Source organism: Gobio gobio, assembly GCF_949357685.1.
Source record: "Gobio gobio genome assembly, chromosome: 18".
NCBI classification, from domain to species: domain Eukaryota; kingdom Metazoa; phylum Chordata; class Actinopteri; order Cypriniformes; family Gobionidae; genus Gobio; species Gobio gobio.
Genome location: NC_137111.1, coordinates 19607016 through 19628210, shown reverse-complemented (window position 1 = coordinate 19628210; position 21195 = coordinate 19607016). Strand labels below are relative to the sequence as shown.

Below are 21195 nucleotides of genomic sequence, written 5' to 3'. Positions count from 1 at the left end.
TGTCATTGCAGTTTAGTCTTTGCTACAAATTGTGATTTTATTTAATACATAATAGTCAGGGAAGTGCTGCTGAATTTTTAGCACTTTAAGCACTTTAGTTATGTTCATCTTTAAAGTACTTTGATACATTTTTATTTACAATTTGTATATTTCATATTGTAGATTTATACTGTAGTAAAAAAACTTAATATTTTAAAATGAGCATATATATACACACACACACACACACACACACACACACACACACACACACACACACACACACACACACACACACACACACACACACACAACCAAACACACACTATCGTTCAAAAGTTCAGGGTCACTAAGTTTTTTTTTTTTTTTTATAAAAAAATATCACAGTTTCCACAAAAGTATTAAGTAGCACAATCATGTAGGATCATGTGACACTGAAGACTGGAGTAATGATGCTGAATATTCAATGAATTATTGAATAAATTACATTTTAAAATATAGCAAAACAGAAAAGTTATTTTAAATTGTATATTGTATATTATTTCACAATATTAATCAATCAAATAAATGCAATCTTGGTGAGCTTAAGAGATTTCTCTCAAAAACATTAAAAAAGCTTACCGACCCCAAACCATTTTTGTTGTAATGTATTTATAATATTTAATAAAAATATATGTATGTGTGAGGGAATTTCTAAAATAAAAAATAATAAAATGAAGGTGAAAAAAAACTTAATAAAAATTTTGCTAGTGGTTACCCCCTTAGACGGTTGTTGAGCCCTAGACAATATGATCTGTGTGTTCATGTGTTGTATGCATATGTGTGATTGTTGTTGTTGTTGTTTTTCAGGGGGTGAAAGGTGACCCGGGTGTTGCAGGAGGGGATGGACAGAAGGGTGATAGAGGGGATATTGTATGTAACGTTTCAGGGACCTGATTTAAAAATTCCGTCAGATTTTTGTGTGTTTATTTACCTCATGATACATCCGTCTCATCTACCATTTCACTCTACAGGGTTTGCCTGGCCTGGAGGGAGCCAGCGGAATAAAGGGGCAAAAGGTGTGAAATGCATGTTTTATTTGTTACTTCCGTGCATGTGTGCTGGGAGGAAGTTGATCTTTTCACTTGTTTGACGGATCTTTGAAGTCTTGTGTAGAATGACTTTTGACTGACTGAGGTTCAGATTAAATGAATCCTGTGGTTCATTTGATTCCATTTCTTTGTGTTTGTGTGTGTTTTGTTAATATTCCTTTAGGGTGAAGAAGGACCCAGAGGACCGCCGGGCCCTGTGAGTACTGTACAGTTTCAGCCAGAGGCTTTCTGATAGAGTACATAGATACATCTGCCTTCATACCACAAACGGCTCAGATAAATGATTCAGAGTCAGTGCTCTAGGATTCATTTGAACTTTTCATTTTTACAGTGCCCCTAAAAGGACATTGTGATGAAAAAAATTAGTTGGGATGAAAAATTATATGTCAGTGAAAAACATGTTCCCTCACAAGGCCTTTGCATTCCCTCACAAAACTTTTGCATTCACCCTAGAAAAACGTTGTCTTCACTCACAAAACCTTTGCGTTTGTGCACAAAACTTTGCAGTTTGCTCGCAAAGAACATAAAAATGTGGAAAAGGTCGCAAAAAAGTCGAAACAAGGTTGCAACGGTTTTGTGAGAGAACGCAAAGTTTCTTGGGGGAATGCAAAAGATTAGCAAGGGAATGCAATGGCGTGTCTTTTCCTGGGGTCTTGCAAGGCAATACAAAGTTTCTCTGGGGGATGCAAACGTTTTTTAAGAGAATGCAAAGTTTCTCACGGGTGACACAAAGGTTTGCAAGGGAACGCAAAGATTTGCAAGGCTACACAAAATTTTCTCTGGGGAACGCAAAAGTTTTGCAAGGGAACGCAAAGTTTCTCACGGGAGCACAAAGGTTTGGCAACGGAACGCAAAGTTTCTTGGGGGGGGGGGTATAAAAGTTTTGCAAGGGAACATCTCGAGTTACTTCTGTAACCCTTTTTCCCTGAGAAGGGAACGAGACACTGCGCCGGAACGACACTTTGGGGAACGCCCCAGCGTAGCGCATCTGAAGCATGAATGAAATCTATTCCAATCCTGATTGGTGCTGCGTCATGACGTGGTATGTGACGGCATACACGGAAGCTACAAAGGGACGCCGGCTCATACTAGAGATAGCTTTTGCGATGAAGCAAACACTCCCGGCGTGATGAGGTGTGGCGGCGAGACGCAGTGTCTCGTTCCCTTCTCAGGGAACAAGGGTTACAATCGTAACCCGAGATGTTCCCTTTCGAGGGAACTCACACTGCATCAGAACGACACTTTGGGGAACGATTACCCACTATGCCACACCGAAATCACGCCCGTCCTAGTGTGAAGCTGGACCCCAGGCACACTTAGGACACGAGCACTCTGGCGCCAGGCGTCGCAGGGAGTTGCAGACTGTGGAATCTTATGAAGGTGTGCGGGGTGGCCCACCCAGTCCAGTGGAGAAACGATCTTGGAGGAACTCCATCACTGAAGCCAGTGGGCAGTTAACTGGGTCCACCTCACGCTCTCTACACCAAGTGGAAAACACATTCCACTTCAGGCTGTACAATCTCCTGGTGGAAGGAGCCCCTGGAGCTGAGTAAGGTCTTGACAACACCTGCTGACAAGCCAGCCACGAGAGACCGTCTAGCAGTGCTACAATGTCAGAGAACCATACCCGGGTTGGCCAGCAGGGTGTTACTAGAAGTAGGCTGATCCCATTCTCGGCGGACCCGCTCCAAGACTCCCGGGAGCAGAGCGATCGGGGGAAATGCATACAGACGCAGCCTCGGCCATGTCTACATCATGGCATCCAACCCCAGTGGAGCTGGAGGCCTGAGAGAAAACCACAGTGGACAGTGGGACGTCTCTCGAGACACAAACAGATCCACTTCCACTGGGCCGAACCTCTCACACATGGCCTTCACCACCTCTGGGTGAAGTCGCCACTCCCCGGGCCTCAGCCCCTGCCTCGACAGGATGTCTGCTCCCTAATTTTGGTCCCCGGGAACGTACATCGCTCTGAGAGATGACAGTTTCCCCTGGGACCACAGGAGAAAGCTCCACGGAGGAGGCGACCTCGATCGCTCCTTCCCGGGAGAGGGGGCTGGCCAGCAGGGGCCTTATCTAAGGGAGCAGCTCGACAGGGACGCAACGACTTAGGGCTGACACTGGGATTTGCAATTGCTGGAATCCGATGTGTGCCGCAGCCACAAGGCGACGAGAACAAGCATTGATTTCCTGAGGGAGGAGCAAGAACCTCACAATGCACGAAAGCAGCCCCCTCAGGAACTGCCCATGCATGTTATGCTCCCATCTTAGATGAATATTCTTTCCTCAGAGAAGTGATAGCAAGGAGAAAGGCCAGCTTAAGGGTCAGGTTCTTTGCCTCAGCCGACTCCAGTAGTTCAAAGGGGGTCTAAGCCAACCCTTCGAGCACCACCACCAGATCGCAGGTAGGGACTCTGGAGTGAGTCGCAGGCCTCATCCTCTGAGCCCCACGGAGGAAACGTACAACCAGATGGTGCTTCCCCAGAGGCCCATCACCTACAGGTGAGTGGAAAGCCCCAATGGCAGCCACATACACCTTAAGTGTGGACGGGGTAAGACAAGTGGAGAAACGATTTTGAGAGTCCTTCCCGGGAGAGGGGGCTGGCCAGCAGGGGCCTTATCTAAGGGAGCAGCTCGACAGGGCCACAACGACTCAGGGCTGACACTGCAATTTGCAATTGCTGGAAACCGATTGGTCCCGCAGCCACAAGGCGACGAGAACAAGCATTGATTTCCTGAGGGCTCTCTGGAGGAGCAAGAACCTCACAATGCACGAAAGCAGCCCCCTCTGGAACTGCCCATGCATGTTATGCTCCCATCTTAGATGAATATTCAGACAAGTGAAATACACTTTGGATGACAGGCTGATTTAAAATATCCAACTTATCAAAGTCAGATAATATGCCATTTAATTCCTCAGAATGAAATGCCTCCATAATCACCCAACCAGTGAAACATGGTCTGAATGATAGGCTGAATAAAAATATCTAACTCCTCAAAGTCAGATAATATTTCATTTTAATTCCTCAGAATTAAATGCATACTGTTTTAATATGTATTTATATGGTCTAGTAATCTACTCATTGTCTCAGCAAACTCAAGATTCGAGCCGTTATAATACAATTGGCTTTCATCCCTCGAGAAGAAAGTCAACAGGCGTGAGGCTGAATCACCCAAAAGCTCACGGCTGTATGCGTCGAGATATTTCTCAATGAAAACAGCCAGCACCCTCAGGAGCTGACTGCATGCCTTGCACCCAAACAGTATCACATGCACACCGATCGTGTGTGTCACTCTTCTTGAAGACCCGTGATCTACACGCTGCCTCAGCAAACGCGAGATCGAGCCTTACATTATGAAGTGGCAAGCTCTAATTTTTGCTAATTCAACTGCATCATTGCTCAGCACGTCTAATCAGAATCAGACAACTCAAGCATCGGGTCCTCCACTCTGGGGGAAGAAGCCGCAGGGGGAAGAACAACGGAACTGTCAAACGAGGAAAGAGAAGATGCCTCAGCACTCTCAAGTTATCTTGATATACCCATCTACGAGTCCCATGATCTGAGCCGCCACACTGCCTCAACAGACGCGGGACCAGAAAGCAAAAAGCTATTTAGTGTGAGCCGGCGTCCCTTTATATTTTCTGTTTATGCCGTCACATACTATGTCATGACGCAGCACCAATCAGGATTGGAATAGATTTCATTCATGCTTCAGACGTACTACACTGGGGGCATTCCCCAAAGTCTCGTTCCAATGCAGTGCGAGTTCCCTCGAAAGGGAACGCAAAGTTTCTCAGGGGAACAAAAGTTTTGCAAGGGAATGCAAAGTTTCTTGGGGGAACGCAAAAGTTTAGCAAGGGAATGCAAGGTTTCTTGGGAAATGCAAAAGTTTTGCAAGGCAACCCAAAGTTTATCTGGGGAACGCAAACGTTTTGCAAGGGAATGCAAAGTTTCTCACAGGAACACAAAGATTTGCAATGGAACGCAAAAGTTTTGCAAGGGAACGCAAAGTTTCTCTGGAGAACGTAAAAGTTTTGCAAGTGAACAGCATTTATATGAAATACGTGTATTTTTTATAACAAAGTTTTTACTGTCACTTTTGAACAATTGAATGCACCCTTGCTGAATGAAAGTAATAATTCCTTCAAAAAAAAAAAAAACATTACTGACCCCAAACTTTTTAACTGTTGCGCATGTTAAAATGCATTTATTTGTGTAACTCTATTATCAATTGCGTTAATTTTCATATTAAATTAAATTAAATTTGAATTTTAATGTTTATTTAAAAAAGACACATGATCGAGGAGAACAGTTCGCTCCCTTTAAGACATTCGGTAAGACGTGTCCACATGAAAACGCAATCTAGGATTTCGTTATTCTTTTGTTCGTTCTGCCTTTTTATGTTCGTCCAACGTTTCCTAGTACGGACAGCGGAGAGTGTACTGCATCAGTGCAGCTCTGTTCATCGACTTCATCTCTGCTGACTGGCAACTAATAAGAAAACCTTTGAGAGCTGGGAAGCCAAAAGCTTTTTGGTCGCACTTAGCCAGAAATTTGCAGGTTTGGAACAGCATTGCCAGTGTCAATTAAATCAAAGGGGGGAGAGGAAAGGTGCGATTTGACAGCAGGGCACAAAATCAATTGATGCCGCCTGCTGTGTGAATCTCTAGCTAAATGGGAAAAGCGAGATGACTGTGGCCCTTTTAAACCAATTTACAAAGATTCAGGAAGACTAAAGAATCCTTTTGTTGTTTCTCCTGTTCTGAAACGGCTAATTACGATGATGGGTGACTCAAATATGAACTGGCTTTTAAGAGTTTGTTTATTCTCCCATGGTTTCCTCTTTAGTTTGTAATTTGATTGTAGCTGGCTCTGAATGGAGCATGTTGTTTAGAGCCAGTTCTCTTTTAATTAAGGATGTGTAATTAATGTGTTTTTTTTCTGTCCAAGGAAAAAAAAAATCTTAGAACAACTGTAACCTAAATCCCATTTCAAGATTTTAATTACATTCTTGTTAAATGGTAATTAGCCATTTTTTTTCTGTGCTCAGACTAGAGCAAGTCAATGTATGGTTGTGCTCAAATGACTTCAATGGATTGTTTATTTAAAAAAATCAAGAACTTCTGTTTGTTTTATGATGATGTATTGCACATCATAGCTCTTTTTCAAAACCTAGTGTGCTGCCTACCTATAAATAAATTAGTTTCACTGCTTATGCAAGTCCAAAAAATAGCAAAAATATAGCAAAAAGTAAAAATATCATACCGACCCCAAACCTTTGAATGGTAGTGTACACTTATTTTTAAGAATAGTTTTTAAAGTAAACTTTTCTCTATTTAATGAAACAATTTAAATATTCAGTATATTTAGGGGTCAGCGATATGACCAAAATCTCATATATTTCAAGATATAGTTATTTTTGCTTTAAAAAAGGTTATGATATCATACTCTATAAAAACTGTCAAGCTTACTGAAGATAAGTAAACTGTGATAAAGAAAAAGCAAAGAAAACAAATTACAATAGAACAAAGACACAAATGAAATAGACCTACTGAAGAACTTCAAGCACTTGAAATACTAAAATGTATAATCAAATGTATAAAAAAGCAATGCATAGTCTTTGCTGTGTAAATTAAATATACCTTCATTCTTTTTAAAGTTACAAAAGGGAATCAGTCAAGAGCAGTGAGGGATTTTCTCTATTTTTGTGTTGTTTGATTAGCATTAATAATGACATCATGTAAATTTGCTGTCACTTTAAGACCAGCTCCACGGACCCATTATACTTGTGCGTTGTTCTTTCTAAACAGTTTACGTCGACTTAAGACATAAATGACTCTGTTTACTTGCAAATACATGTCACTCTGACACAAAGGTATGTGTATGTATCTGTTCAAGCCCAATTAGGCGGCAAAAAGCACTCAGATCTCACAAGCTCTATGAGCAGTGGCTTCAAAGAACGTCTCCTAGACAGCGCTGAGAAACAGTCTCTCAGAGAGCGTACGCATATACAGAAATGAGTTGTCTTCCGCTGCTTACCGTGCTTTAACGGTTTAAAATCACCTGTTTTTAAACCGCAGTGCTTAAAAACGCAAGCAAACGATAAGCTTTCATGACCCCACACACTGTTAAAAAAGTCCGTAAAAATAGGGCACAATGTACTGTATAAATATGAAGGAATTTTCCGTATTGTTTTTTTTTTTCAGTTTACCTGTATTTTGAATTACACATTGCATTAGTTTGTGTTTTAAAGGAACACGCCAACATTTTGGGACTTTGGCTTGTTAACTGTATTCCCCAGAGTTAGATAAGTCCATTCATACCATTCTCATCTCCGTGCGTGCCATAACTCTGTCTGACGCACCCCCCCCCCCCCCCCCCCCGCCCGCTAGCCTAGCTTAGCACAAAGACTGGAGGTAAATGGCTCCAGCTAGCCTACTGCTCAATAAGTGACAAAATAACGCCAACATTTTCCTATTTACATGTTGTGATGTGTATAGTCACAGCGTGTACAAATAACAAGGTTACATAAGACACAGCCATCTATAACGTATACATACTGGGGGCTATATTCTCAGAAGGCGCAGTTAATAAGTCAAAGTCATGAACAGTTAATAAGCCAAAGTCCCAAAAAGTTGGCGTGTTCCTTTAAGGGTTAACGAAAAGTGAAGTTATTAAACGTAATTTCGGGAGGAGAACGCCCATCTAATCTTTCAATTAATACCAAGGTATAAAACCAGCAGCTTACCTCTTCCCATTGTTAGTTCTTGCAGCATCCCTCCTCCTCCCCTGCTCCTCCTTTTTGTACAATTTTGCCTGTTATAGGGGGGCAATCGGAGCTCGGGAAGAATATCCTCTCCGAGCCCCTCTATAGCAGACAGCAAGCCAAATCTGTTTACCACCTTCACCAAGATTATACAGGGAGTGCAGAATTATTAGGCACGTTGATTTTCTGATCATATTTTTTTTCCAGGCACATTTGACCAATTCCAAACCACAGTAATCCTAATAACTACTATTGATTTAGTATTTAATAATGTATAAGTGATATATAATTGTTCATGAAGGCTGGAAATGAAAATCACCTTATATTCAGGTGTGCAGAATTATTAGGCATGTTTTCTTTTACAGATAAATTGAACCAAAAAAGAGATTTAACTCAGACTGAAAAGTCAAAAAGTATTAAATGCCCATGAGAAGGATGCAATACTAATGCAATACTAGACATTGCAGTTAAGGCATGACCATTGGACAGTGAAATGCTCGTTGGGTCATCAGGGTCAGACAAAAACAGGTGGCGGAGAAAAGACACCTGTTAACTGCAAAAGAATTAAGAATTAAGGTGAAGAATTAAGGGTGAAACCATCAGGAACCCTTTAGTCTCCAGCGCCACCATTTTCCAGAGCTGCAACCTACCTGGAGTCTCCAGAAGTGCAAGGTGTCAGGATCTCAGAGACTTCAGTTAGGTAAAGAATCCTAAAAAATGACCCCCACTAAATAAGAATCATAAGCTGAAGTGTTGTAAAATACATGAAGAAGGTTTTTTTATAGGCTTTATGGACAGATAGGTTGAGAGTGACTCTTGAAGGACCAGCACCACATCCTCTAGTACCACTGTTTGAAGAATTCATCTTCCAGAATCTGGCAGTACGTTTTGGGAGTTCATTTTTAGTCCATCTCTGCAAAACGGACTTCAGGATGGACTAAAATGAACTCCCAAAACGTACTGCTAGTATTTTACAACACTTCAGCTTATGATTCTTATTTAGTGGGGGTCATTTTTTAGGATTCTTTACCTAACTGAAGTCTCTGAGATCCTGACACCTTGCACTTCTGGAGACTCCAGGTAGGTTGCAGCTCTGGAAAATGGTGGCGCTGGAGACTAAAGGGTTCCTGATGGTTTCACCCTTAATTCTTCACCTTAATTCTTAATACTTTTGCGGTTAATAGGTGTCTTTTCTCCGCCACATGTTTTTGTCTGACCCTGCTGACCCAACGAGCATTTCATTGTGCAATGGTCATGCCTTAACTGCATTTTCTAGTATTGCATTAGTATTGCATCCTTCTCATGGGCATTTAATACTTTTTGACTTTTCAGTCTGAGTTAAATCTCTTTTTTGGCTCAATTTATCTGTAAAAGAAAACATGCCTAATAATTCTGCACACCTGAATATAAGGTGTTTTTCTTTTCCAGCCTTCATGAACAATTATATATCACTTATACATTATTAAATACTAAAACAATAGTAGTTATTAGGATTACTGTGGTTTGGAATTGGTCAAATGTGCCTGGAAAAAAAATATGATCAGAAAATCAACGTGCCTAATAATTCTGCACTCCCTGTATGTGCACACAAACTCGTGAATTTCCGTAAAAATTACTGGATAATGTACTGGCAGAAAATTACCCGTACATTTTCCGTTTTAATTTTTTACAGTGCAGCACAGCAACGTCAAATGAGCATAACCGTGATAGTCCAAAATCTACCGGTTGACAAATTTCTACCGGTTAATTGTCTACCAGTATATTACCCACCCCAAGTGTATTTGATTAAAAACATTGATTACATTTTTTTGTTTGTTTTTTTTGTTATTTTAAAAGTTTTACCCATTGTTTGTGCGTAGTATATTTTTATTTTTAGAGTATTGTGTCATTAGCATTCTAACACTGAACTGTGTTGGAATCGTTTGTGAGTCCAGTGTTTCAAATCAGTCAGTTGTGTAGTTCCATTTCACTTAGGATGTCTTAGAAGGCAACTTCCTATGCAAGGATTATAAAGCTAGGAATCTCACTAGGTTTTAGAGCAGAGCTCATTTTACATGCTTTTCTTCAGCACAATGAACTAATGAACAAGATAAAAAGAAACTACATTTTTTTCTCTAGACCCACTTTGTCTTGAAGTTACTTCAGGCCTCCTGTTGTTTCATCTTTATTCAGCGTTTTACACTGCGTGAAAGACAGTAGATGAATCCACAGATTTATCCAACGAAACACTCTTGTCTTTCACCGTTGACTGAAAGCCGTCAGAATGATTGACGGGCTACTAACCCTGCTGAGCACTGGCAGTTAATGGGTAAATGGAAAGCCATAAAGCAGATTCAGAATTCACCTCCATGTGCCTTGAAGAGGGTCTGTATTTCTCTGGGCTCTTGTTGCAGTAAAAGGCTCTTGCCATTTTAAATGTCATAAGCCCTGGATTAATGTTAATCTCTCACGCAGAGCCCATCCAGACAGAGAGAGAGGAAGCTTCCGTTTTATTCTTGTGCAGAGATGTTGAGGTTTTCAATGAACTGAGATCTAAGAGCGGAGCGTGAGAAAACATTAAATCATAACTGATGGGTTCATTTTACCCTGCAGTTGCAGTCTCATGATGGTCTTCTGTAACAGCATAAATTGACATCAGTATTAAAGATAGTCTTTTTTCTTTATTCAGGTAATGACAGCACATGGACTGAGACTTCTTTCTGGACCTGTAAGTTTAGATGCTAGGCTTTTAATAACATTTAAATATTTTGAAATACAGTATAGTGTCTGATGCCAAATTCACACAGAGCAAAGGTGGCACAGAAGCTCTTCTGAAAAGGCATCTACACCAAATGTTTAATGCTGCTCAGAGGTGGCATACATGCTTTTATACAGCAATTATAACTGTAAACTTTAATACTAGGGGCTGAAGTGGGTCAGAGCAGGCATCATTTTTTCAGGGTTTTTTTGCGGCATTATGTCTTCAAACAGAAATTTGAGCAGGCACAGAGCAGCCTTTAAAGGAATAGTTCACCCAAAAATGTTATCATTACTTACTCATCCTCAAGTTGTTCCAAACCTGTATGTGTTTCTTTCTTATGTTGCACACAAAAGAAGATATTTTGAAGAATGTTAATAACCAGACAGCTGACGGTAGCCATTGACATCCTTTTTTTTTTTCTACTACACTCTCAGAAAAAAGGTACAGTGCTGTCACTGGGGTGGTACCCTAAGGTACATCTTTGTACCTTATTTACCCCTAAATGGTACATATTAGTTCTTTAAAAGTACATATTAAAAGTACCTTTTCACTTTTGTATCCTAGGATACTGTCCCAGTGACAGAACTGTACCTTTTTTGTGTCTGAAAGTCAATGGGTGTTGTCAACTGTCTGGCTACCAACATTCTTCTAAATATCTTCTTTTGTGCTTAAACTCATACAGATTTGAAACAACTTGAGGGTGAGTAAATTATGACAACATTTTCATTTTTGGGTGGGAGTTATCCCTTTAACCTTTAAGTCTTCTCCACTAGTAAAAATTATTCAGTTTTGACTTTTGTACAAATATTTTACATTTAGTTTGGATTCTTGATTAAAATATTTTTTTTTTAGCTTAAAACAAAGTAAATTTTTATTTAGTTATTTTTGTAAATGCAAATCTATGATAAAATATTAACAGAACATTATATAAAAATAGCAATAATGAAAATATTTTCTTAATTTTACATCATGTTTCTTAAAAATGTTTCCTAAACATTCCAGGTTTACATTTACATTTGCAATTAATTTTAAAATGTCAGTCATGAGCTGTTTAAAATGTCAATATGAGCTGTTTTAATCATTTTGAAATGTAACCTCTATGCATTATTTTGTTTGTTTCCTCTCGCTATAATCTATGAGGGGGAAGGAGGTGAGAGAGGCCAGAAAGGAGAGAAAGGAGACCAGGTTAGTAGACACACATTAACCATTGTTTGTCATACATCCACAACAGTTTGTAAGATCATTAAAAAGTTGAACTATACTGCCGGATGGTGTTTAAAAGTCTGTTTTTGCAGCCTTGCCTCTAAAAAAAAAAAGAAAATATAAAAGCTGCATTTAATCAATACAATGGACAGCCAATCAAAATGCTCAGTCCGGCTTTCCCTTTGATCTGTCAGATGTTAGGAGAGGTTTTAAAGGTTTTAAAAAGAGGGACTCTGATGTATTTTAAAAGCATGGACACATAAAAAGATGTTTTTTCGACCTTGGAAATCTCTTGTTTTACGGTTGGTCCGCTCAAAAATGTGATTTCATGCATTGCGTTCAGTATGTTCTCTTCTTTCACCAGGGTGAAAAAGGTTCTGAAGGCTCACAAGGTCTACAGGTAAATAAAGTCTGTTTCTGGCATCAGAGGAGCAAATTAAACTTTAAGTGACCTGTCTTTAATTTTCTGCCATTTGTGCATTGTCCTTGTGATACAATTAACTTAGTCACATAATAGATTTACCTATATTTAAAAATCAATCTAAACTTATTTTTATTGAAATTAAAATACCCCTCAATGCCTGTATTTCTTTTTTTGTAATGCAGAATATTCTAATATAATATTTATTCTGACATGTTCTGGTAAATGGCACACTTTTCTGAGAAGGATTGATTTCTCTCTCTCTTCTTTTCTTACTCTATTGTTTTTTCCTTTAACTGTCATAAAGGGCATTAGCGGATTGTCTGGACTGACAGGGCCACCAGGACTTGAGGTATGAACTTCCTGTCTCCATGAACCCTCCATTCTGATATATTGGGAGTTGACCAAGACAGACTGAACATTAAAGTCTTTTTACTTTAGTGTGATGCAATTATTGTGGACCTTTTCAACATAATTGACCAGCAAGAGAGCAGCTCTGCCATGATCTCGCTGATTTACTGACCAGAGCCAAAAGCTTTCTAACGGGTGGCTTATTGCAACCAGTTCTTGCTGGGTTAAATGGGTTCAGTCACAAAAAGTGTCTGATTGTGGCCTTCATTTTGGTTAAGGGCACCGATAGGAGCCTCTCAGAATAGCAAGCAGTCACAATGCTACAATTTTCACAGCTGGTAAAAAATCAGAGTACCTGAAGCAAGAGCTTTCAGAGCGTATTTTTATTTGATCTGAAATAAGGTCATACTGTTCATATGAAGAGATCTTAACATGATTTTTGTGTTCTTGCAGGGAAAGGAGGGTCAGCCTGGTCCCATTGGCCTCCGTGGTCTTCCAGGAGACCCGGTAAGCAGGAAACAACTAGTTTCTCAACTTTTCCCACACTGCTTTGAAAAATGCATATTGAAATACATTGAATGGGGCAACTTGAAAAAAAAGAACCCTTTTTTTTAGATAGGCACCGAATGACTAAATGTCTCCACTGATATTGATAGTTTGATTTTCTTAAAGGGCTAGTTCACCCAAAATGAAAATTCTGTCATTATTTACTCACCCTCATGCTGTTCCAAACCCGTAAGACTTTCAATTATCTTCTGAATCAAATCTGAGAGCTTTCTGTCCCTCCATTGACAGGTAACTACAACTTTGATGCAAAAAAAATCATAAAGAGATCTTTAGTTGAGAAATGTAGTAGAATTTTTGATGAACAGATTTAATTTAGGCTTTTATTCACAATTAAACATTAATCAGTGAACATAAACGGAAGCTCTACTGAACCTGCTTGACATGTGAGAACAAACCACATTGGTTCTTGCAGAAACTAAAATGTGCTGCGTAACACACGAGAACGAACCTCATTGGTTCTTGCAGAAGCTCAAACGTGCTGTGTAACACATGAGAATGATCCTCATTGGTTCTTGCAGAAGCTCAAACGTGCTGTGTAACACACAAGAATGATCCTCTTTGGTTCTTGCAGAAGCTCAAGCGTACTGTGTAACACATGAGAATGATCCTCATTGGTTCTTGCAGAAGCTCAAACGTGCTGCGTAACACATGAGAATGATCCTCATTGGTTCTTGCAGAAGCTCAAACGTGCTGTGTAACACATGAGAATGATCCTCATTGGTTCTTGCAGAAGCTCAAACGTGCTGTGTAACACATGAGAATGATCCTCATTGGTTCTTGCTGAAGCTCTTATTTTCAGATATAATAATTACACTCAAATAAAAACTGAAATGTTTGTACATAAGGTAGTTTTCTTAAACACTTGTCTTCATGACAAATGTATTCAAGCATACATATATAATTTCCAGAAAATAAGCTCCTCTCTAGTGTTTTTATAGCTAACTAATAAACTGTGAACACTAGATAATTTCCTGAGGTAAATGCAATGTTAAGTGACATTGTTCAGAAGCTGTTTTATTTAAGTCTTTCCGCGGTTAAAACACTGATTGAGCAAGTACATGATACATTTTGGTATTTTTCAACATACCTTTTGATGTTCATGTATGTTTAAGTAAAAGAAAAGACAAGACTTGAGCTGCCGCTTAAACTTTGGCGCTACAACGATCTGTCACGTCACATTTAAGATCGTCAAATCGCCATTTATAGTTTTAATTTCGTGATACAGTTATCAGAAGTAACAAAGCTCTTTGGGATTATTGGATGGGAGGCACATTACAAGTAATGTTTGGTGTAGTAAAAAGTGCAGAACTGACAACCCTGGCTTGAACTACGGGTGATTCATTGGGTCAAATAGAACCTGCTTTATCATTGTTTAAAATGTTCATGTGTTATTGTTGCGTTTACTTTGACAGCCCTTAATTCAACACAAGAGAGATTTTCTTCGCACACAGTATGAGTATGAGACACTTTTTTCCGCCCCCTTTTGATCGACAGGATATTTTGATTTCATAGTGAATTTAAAGGTTCTTCATGGAACCACGTGTCAATAAAGAGGCTTTTTAAGAGTGTAGAGGCTTGGGGATGAATTATTCTGGCTACATAAAATACAACCCCGCACACACACACAATATCTAAGCAACTGTTTATGCTCTCGCAACCACCCACAACGTCTTAGCATAATGACAGTGAATTCTGCACGGGCAAACACTCCACAAAACAGTAAAAATCTAGTTTGATTTGAATCATGCTCTCCACATCCTTTTAGTTTTTCCCACTCTCGCTCACAGACAGAAAAAGACAATGCACTTATAAATAAGGCGAGAAAAACGAGGATGCAGAACTGTAAATTGTTGCGTAGACAATCAGTAATCAATCAGTAATCTGAGAATTAATTTGCAGGGACGGGTACATCTGAGTTCTCTACGTGTGGGAGGAAGCAGCATCAGCATCACAATCTGTTCTCGGCACCTGCTTCTGCTAACAAGCATCTGCCTTTATTCCAAAAATATGGGAACACAGGGATGGGGGATGTTAGGGATCAAATCAAAAGCGAATTGCTCAGGAACTGCTAAAGCTGATAGGCATGTGTCTTATCGCTCCTCGTTTTTTCAGGGCTCTCCCGGTCAGACAGGACTGCCTGGAAAAGATGGAATGAAAGGAGAAAAGGTACGCAAGAGCATTGTGCATTTGGAAGCACAGTGTAACAGTGTAAATGTTTCTAATGTGATGTTTTCCATGTTTCTGCATATGTTGAGGCACAAGGTCATGTTCAGAAGAATTTGTTCACATTAGGCTTCACTGAGCTGTGCTTTGCTTGTGCATTTCGACAGTTTGCACCAGCTGTAAGCAGATAAAAAGCTGCATGATGGAATAGTTTTGAAAAAAAAAAAGAAGCCTTTTGAAATTTTTTGAAAAAAGTTGCCGGCCAGAGCCAGCATTTTTGATCGTTTTGACAAAAGTTTCATGGCCCCCGGAATATTTCGTTTTATAAATATCTGAACATGCAATCTAGCAAAAGAAAAAGAAGAACCTGTTTTATTCTAGATTCATGCCTTTTTTATCAACACTTGAATGTGGGGAAGTTTCTTTTAAAAAACAACATTTCGAGCAAAAAGCTGAGAAAATCACATTTTTGTCAAAGACTAGATCTGGATCAGATTCAGAACGATGATCAAAACATAGATGGAATAGATCCAACAACACCCCAAAGCTTCACAGTTGTCCTGGGTCGACATTTCATTCAGTAACGTTCGACAGTTTTGATTTATATGCTGTTTAATGTTGATGATCGCTTTATTTTACATATGCATGTGATTACATATGATACCACTTGTTACTGCGTCTTCTTCGCATGTGTTTTGATCAGGAGATTCAGTACTCTTTCAGAAGATGTGTAATAGCGCCCTCCACTGTATTACAGTGAAAACCCAGAAAGCCAGAAAAAGAATGAATGATAGTATTATTTATATACTATTATATTTATTAATATTTTGAATGGTATTTTATTTTTATATGTCATTTCTTAATTTGAATATAAATTTTTTACGTTTTAATAATTTGATTTGCTTTTGTCATTTTTATATTTTTATGTTTTTAGCTTTATTTTTTATTTCAGTTTTAGTTAGTTATTTTAGTACTTCAATTGCCAAGACAACTTTTTGTATTGAAGTTCAGTTTAGATGTATAAATATTATATTTATTTTTTTATTTTAATTACTGAAAAATATTTATATTGTTTTATATTATTTATTTAATTTTAGTCAATTTTATTGTATTATTACTGTAAATATTCCAAGTACTTATGTTGATCTTATGTCTTAATAGACTAAGATATTGCATTATGGCAGGAAGGGGCCTTAAGTACATTTAATTTTCCTCCAATAATAATAATTCAAATGTGCAAATATGTTTGATTTGTTCTTTTTTGTTCAGAGCACAAAATTAAAGTCAACTAGTGAAAATGCTTTCAAAATCTCTCAGATCTCAGTTTTTAATAATGTGAGTGAGTTCAGCGTAGCGGAAGTTTAGTGAGCTTTTTTAGTCTCTCAGCTCACCTCTGAAGCTGCGTGAGGCGATTCCAGGTTGTTGGCATTTGCCCCAGATGTCGGTGATATTTACGTCCAGCTCTTGTTTTGTATGTGCGTGTGAAGGCGGGCATGTGTGTGCATTTGTGCGGCCCTTCTCAACCTGTCAAATGACAAACTGGAGGTGACAGTGTCTCTAAATGCCAGCTGTCGGTGTGTATTTGCAGGGGGATGCAGGCGGAGCACCAGGACTGATTGGCCCCCCAGGCCTCAAAGGTGAACCTGGAGAGCCCTGCTCTGTCGGACTTTGCAATGGGGTAGGTATACAACACCATTCCTGTGTTTCTCTTTCTCTTCACCTCCATGTTCCCCACTCAATATCATCTCTTTCAGCACCTCTTATAGACACAAACAGAATATCACTCAACACTTATCCAACGTCCCACCACTTTGATGACAGCTCAGATTTAAGAGGCCCACTGACCAAGACGTTATGCTCCTGTAAATCTGCAACAGCTAATGCGAGACATTGCTGCACATGCATTCTTCCTCCGCCAGCAGCCGGGGTTATTGATGACAGCTCCTTGTTTTCAGCTGTGACAATGAAAAACTGTTCATGCTAATACACCGCTTTGGTAAAACTATCCTAATTGTACACCTGTCCAAGTCATGAGAGAGAGAAATAACCAATCAGATCTGTTAAATAGCTCAGTTGTTTCTCTTAAAATCGAGCTAATTGAGGTTTTTGCTTCAGTGTCCGGCTTCTTGGTTTTCTCAGATCTAAAAATAGTCAATGATCTGAAAGTTCCCTTGCGATAGGCTACTACACGAGTACTGCGTCATTCGTTTTATTAATATGAATAAGACAGGGCACTACGGGGAAAACTCCTTTTTATCCGATTCTGAAGCCTTTATAGCCTGACAAGCCAGACCCACATCAAGATGTTGGGTCTGGGAACTCATCATTGGCAGGGCTCAATCCGAGGGGCGGGATAAACGGTTGTCTTTCAAATTTCCTCTGCACGCAATAGGATGGCGCTACAACCAACCAGAGCAACGTAGAAGGTGAAGCGGAGGTAGTTGATAGATTAAACTTTCGCCGTTTCCGGTCAGCAAAACTCTGAACACATATTCCTTTCTTAAGAATGACTTCAGTGCCGTTCTTTGTTCTTTTCTCAAAGAAAAGCTTAACAAAAAGCTTAACACTGTTTGCCAGCTTCTTTGTTTACAAGTAGCAGTCGGAACTGCGTCAACTCAGCCATCATTATGTTAAGCCCGCCCACCGACTCTATACACAATGTGATTGGCCTGACCAGAGTTTGTTTTTTCCAGCTCGCAAGCCAACAGAGAGTTGCTAGACTACCCTGGCTGCAAATTAGATTTGCTGTCGCTAGGGTGCGTCTAGATTTCTCGGCTAAAGCCTTTATACAATCACGCAGTGAAACTCGTAAAGTTCGTAAAGTTAAAGAAAACCCTGCTCGGTTCAGAAGATTTGGGATGTTTTCGTGAAGGCAGAGGTCGACCTCTTTGCTTCAGAAAACAATCATCAGTGCCCAATACATTTCTCAAAAGCCAAGGATGCGCTGGCCCACGATTGGCCCAGCCTCCTTCTTTATGTGTTCCCCCCGATCGCTCTGATGAACCAGGGAGGGCAGCCACAAGGTTCTCCTCTTTGGAGGACCTAACCATGGTTCTCGGAGCTGTCTTGGTTATCGCTGCTGAGGCCATGGCCGATTCCTCTGAGACAGGACCTCTCCCAAGCGAGAGGGACAATTTGGCACCCCAGACCCAAGCTGTGGGACCTTCATGTGTGGCTTCTCAACGGGAGCCCCTAAACCTCCCTGAGAATATCCTAAACACTATTTCTCAGGTCAGAGCTCCGTCTACAAGACATCTCTGCACCTCAAAGTGGGCCGTCTTCGCCTCGTGGTGCAAAACCCAGGGCGGCGACCCTCTAACTTGTGACATATCTCAGATATTGTCATTCCTTCAAGACTTAATGGATAGAGGCCGTTCCCCCTCTACTCTTAAAGTCTATGTTGTGGCTAGCAGCTTCACATGCTCCTATAGCAGAGCAGTCTATAGGAAGAAACGATCTTGTTGTTCGCTTCCTTAAAGACTCCAGGAGGCTAAACCTTCCTCGTCCCTCCACGGTCCCTACACCTAGCACGGCGTAATTGTATTATCCCCGTAGCGTCTTGTCTTATTTATATGAATAAGACGAACGACGCAGTACTCGTGTAGTATCGCAAGGGAACATACTCGGTTACTAACGTAACCTTGGTTCCCTTAGATACGGAACGAGTACTGCGTAATTTGTGTATGCGTAATATGCATCAAATTACAAAAAACTAGTTAACACTTCTGTGAGGGTGTTTCTAATACAGCGGCTGTGGAAGCGACGGTAAAGTTGACGCTGAAATCTTTTTCTCTTCTGACTGCGGTTATCAAACGCTCTCTATTTGTTGTTGTTTTTTTAAGTTGTAAAAACACCATTGTGGAGTGTCACATTTCTCATTCACCACTATAGAAGTTTACCCAACCATGACGGAAAAGGGCCAATTGTCAAATTTGATTTCACAGTTTTGATACTAGTTAGATGCCAGCTGGACTCAGACCTAAGAAATTATGTTTGTTTGCAAGAGAGGGAGATAAACTGCATATTAACTGTAATGGTGGCAAGAAATCCAGCATGAAACATTATAGACAGATGGGTGGTGGGCAGACAGAGCACTTGTTGATCAGTTGAATGATGGCTTGTTGGTCTGAAATCAATACAGCATGAAGTCATCAGCCACCTTCATCATTTCTGTTTTAGTGGAAAAGAGGGAAATTCATGAACGAATGAAATAAAACTGGCACTATTAACATTTTAATGCACATCCCTGGTCTCATTCTGCACTATTAATATTATTGCATAATATAAATTGAAGGGGGGAAAAAACGTTAAACTTGATCCATTTGGATTGAATGGATTGTGAAAGTGGATGTTTCTATTATTACCACTACTACTTCACACACTTTTCAATTTAATCCAACTTCTTAAAAAGGCCTTGCTGTATTTATTTAATCAGTTCACTATACTTTAATATCCTGTATTTCGTCTTCATGGAAATCAAACAGCCTGCAATGCGAAAACTACTTGCTAATCTAATTCTTGCTGACCACAAAAATCTATTTTCCATCAGTGGCGCATAGCAAATAATGCTTACTGCAACTCTTTCGCACTGTCGGCTCTTACAGTATCACTTGCAAATCACACAGAGAAAAACAATTAAAAATTTGCTGTCAATTGTACTCAACTCCAGAAAACAAGGTCATGCAATATTTAGAGATGTTGAAGAAACTACTTAAAAAAAATTTCTTGTCAAGCTATAAGATACTAATTTGAAGTGGTCTTGAAAAAGTTGTTTGCTTAGTAGTGTGACAGTAACTCTGTTTTCAGAATACTGTAGCTTTTCCAGTTGCAAGCTACTTTTGCAAACAACTGACAAAAGTGTTTGGAAAGTTGTTAGTCCACGGTTCAATACATACCTCGGTTTTTTAACCACAGTTTTCGGTTCGGTTCTGATGGCTTGTCACATCAGTTTTTTGCTATTCTATTCTTAGGCGACAGGAACAGAAAGAGGTTAAGGAGAATTTTTTTTTTTTTAATTATTGCAATACTCTTTCTTTATTTTACTTCAAAGACTTGAAAAACCTTACTTAAACTTAAAACTTAAAAAAAAAAAACTTGTACACATTCCTAGTGTATGGTATAATATAAAATAAATATATATAAAGATTTACAGTGGCCGCTCAGAGCTGTACAGCAGCATTTAAGTATGATATTGAATGAATAAATGTAAAAATAAAACACTACATTGACTTCACTATATATATATATATATATATATATATATATATATATATATATATATATATATATATATATATATATATATATATATATATATATATATATATATATATATATATATATATATATATATATATATAAAACAAACTATTCTTTGTTTCTTTATTTTATGGCTTTAGTAGCATCACTACTTTTTGTATTCCTGAACACTGATTTTGCAGCCAACTATTTCCATAAAAGTTTCTCAGTTCATCACTTGTGTCTATTTATCTGGCTGAAATTGAATCTTACGCAAGTCTTAAGAACATGGTCTTGATTTAAGTTTGTATTTCATCTCTTATTTTACTCTAGGAAGAGGTTGGGTCTGGTCCACGGGGGCCACGGGGCCCTAAGGTTGGTTACTGTGAACATTTTTTTTTTTTATTCAATTTTTGCGCTTGTGAAGTTTATCTGCAAAGGAACATCCCCCGAGTTCATATCAGTCATATTACCCTGCGCTTTGCTTCCTTGTGTCTTTTAGTCCACTTTTTTTTTGGTGTGATAAGAAATATCAGCATTGTGAATAGTTAAAGGAAAGTTCTGGGTTCATCAGTGACATTTTTGATTACCAGAGAATATAATTTTGACTCGTTTCTGTAGTTTAAAACAAAATAAAAATTGTGTTTACTGTTTCAAATAAGTTACAAGTTATA

The 21195-nt window shown here is 39.2% G+C and overlaps 1 protein-coding gene across 1 annotated transcript in view; it reads left to right on the top strand.

Annotated features, from left to right (window-relative positions):
• The window catches only part of LOC307141746 (uncharacterized protein), a gene marked incomplete at its 5' end in the record, with an annotated part of 252555 nt that overhangs the window by 175307 nt on the left and 56053 nt on the right, over positions 1-21195 (top strand). Inside the window, 11 exons of the mRNA XM_079842185.1 lie at positions 829-891; positions 993-1037; positions 1234-1266; positions 10507-10545; positions 11719-11763; positions 12146-12181; positions 12510-12554; positions 13007-13060; positions 15233-15286; positions 16872-16961; positions 20855-20896. Coding sequence (XP_079698311.1) covers positions 829-891; positions 993-1037; positions 1234-1266; positions 10507-10545; positions 11719-11763; positions 12146-12181; positions 12510-12554; positions 13007-13060; positions 15233-15286; positions 16872-16961; positions 20855-20896 — 546 coding nt within the window. The remainder of the gene's footprint in view (positions 1-828; positions 892-992; positions 1038-1233; positions 1267-10506; positions 10546-11718; positions 11764-12145; positions 12182-12509; positions 12555-13006; positions 13061-15232; positions 15287-16871; positions 16962-20854; positions 20897-21195) is intronic.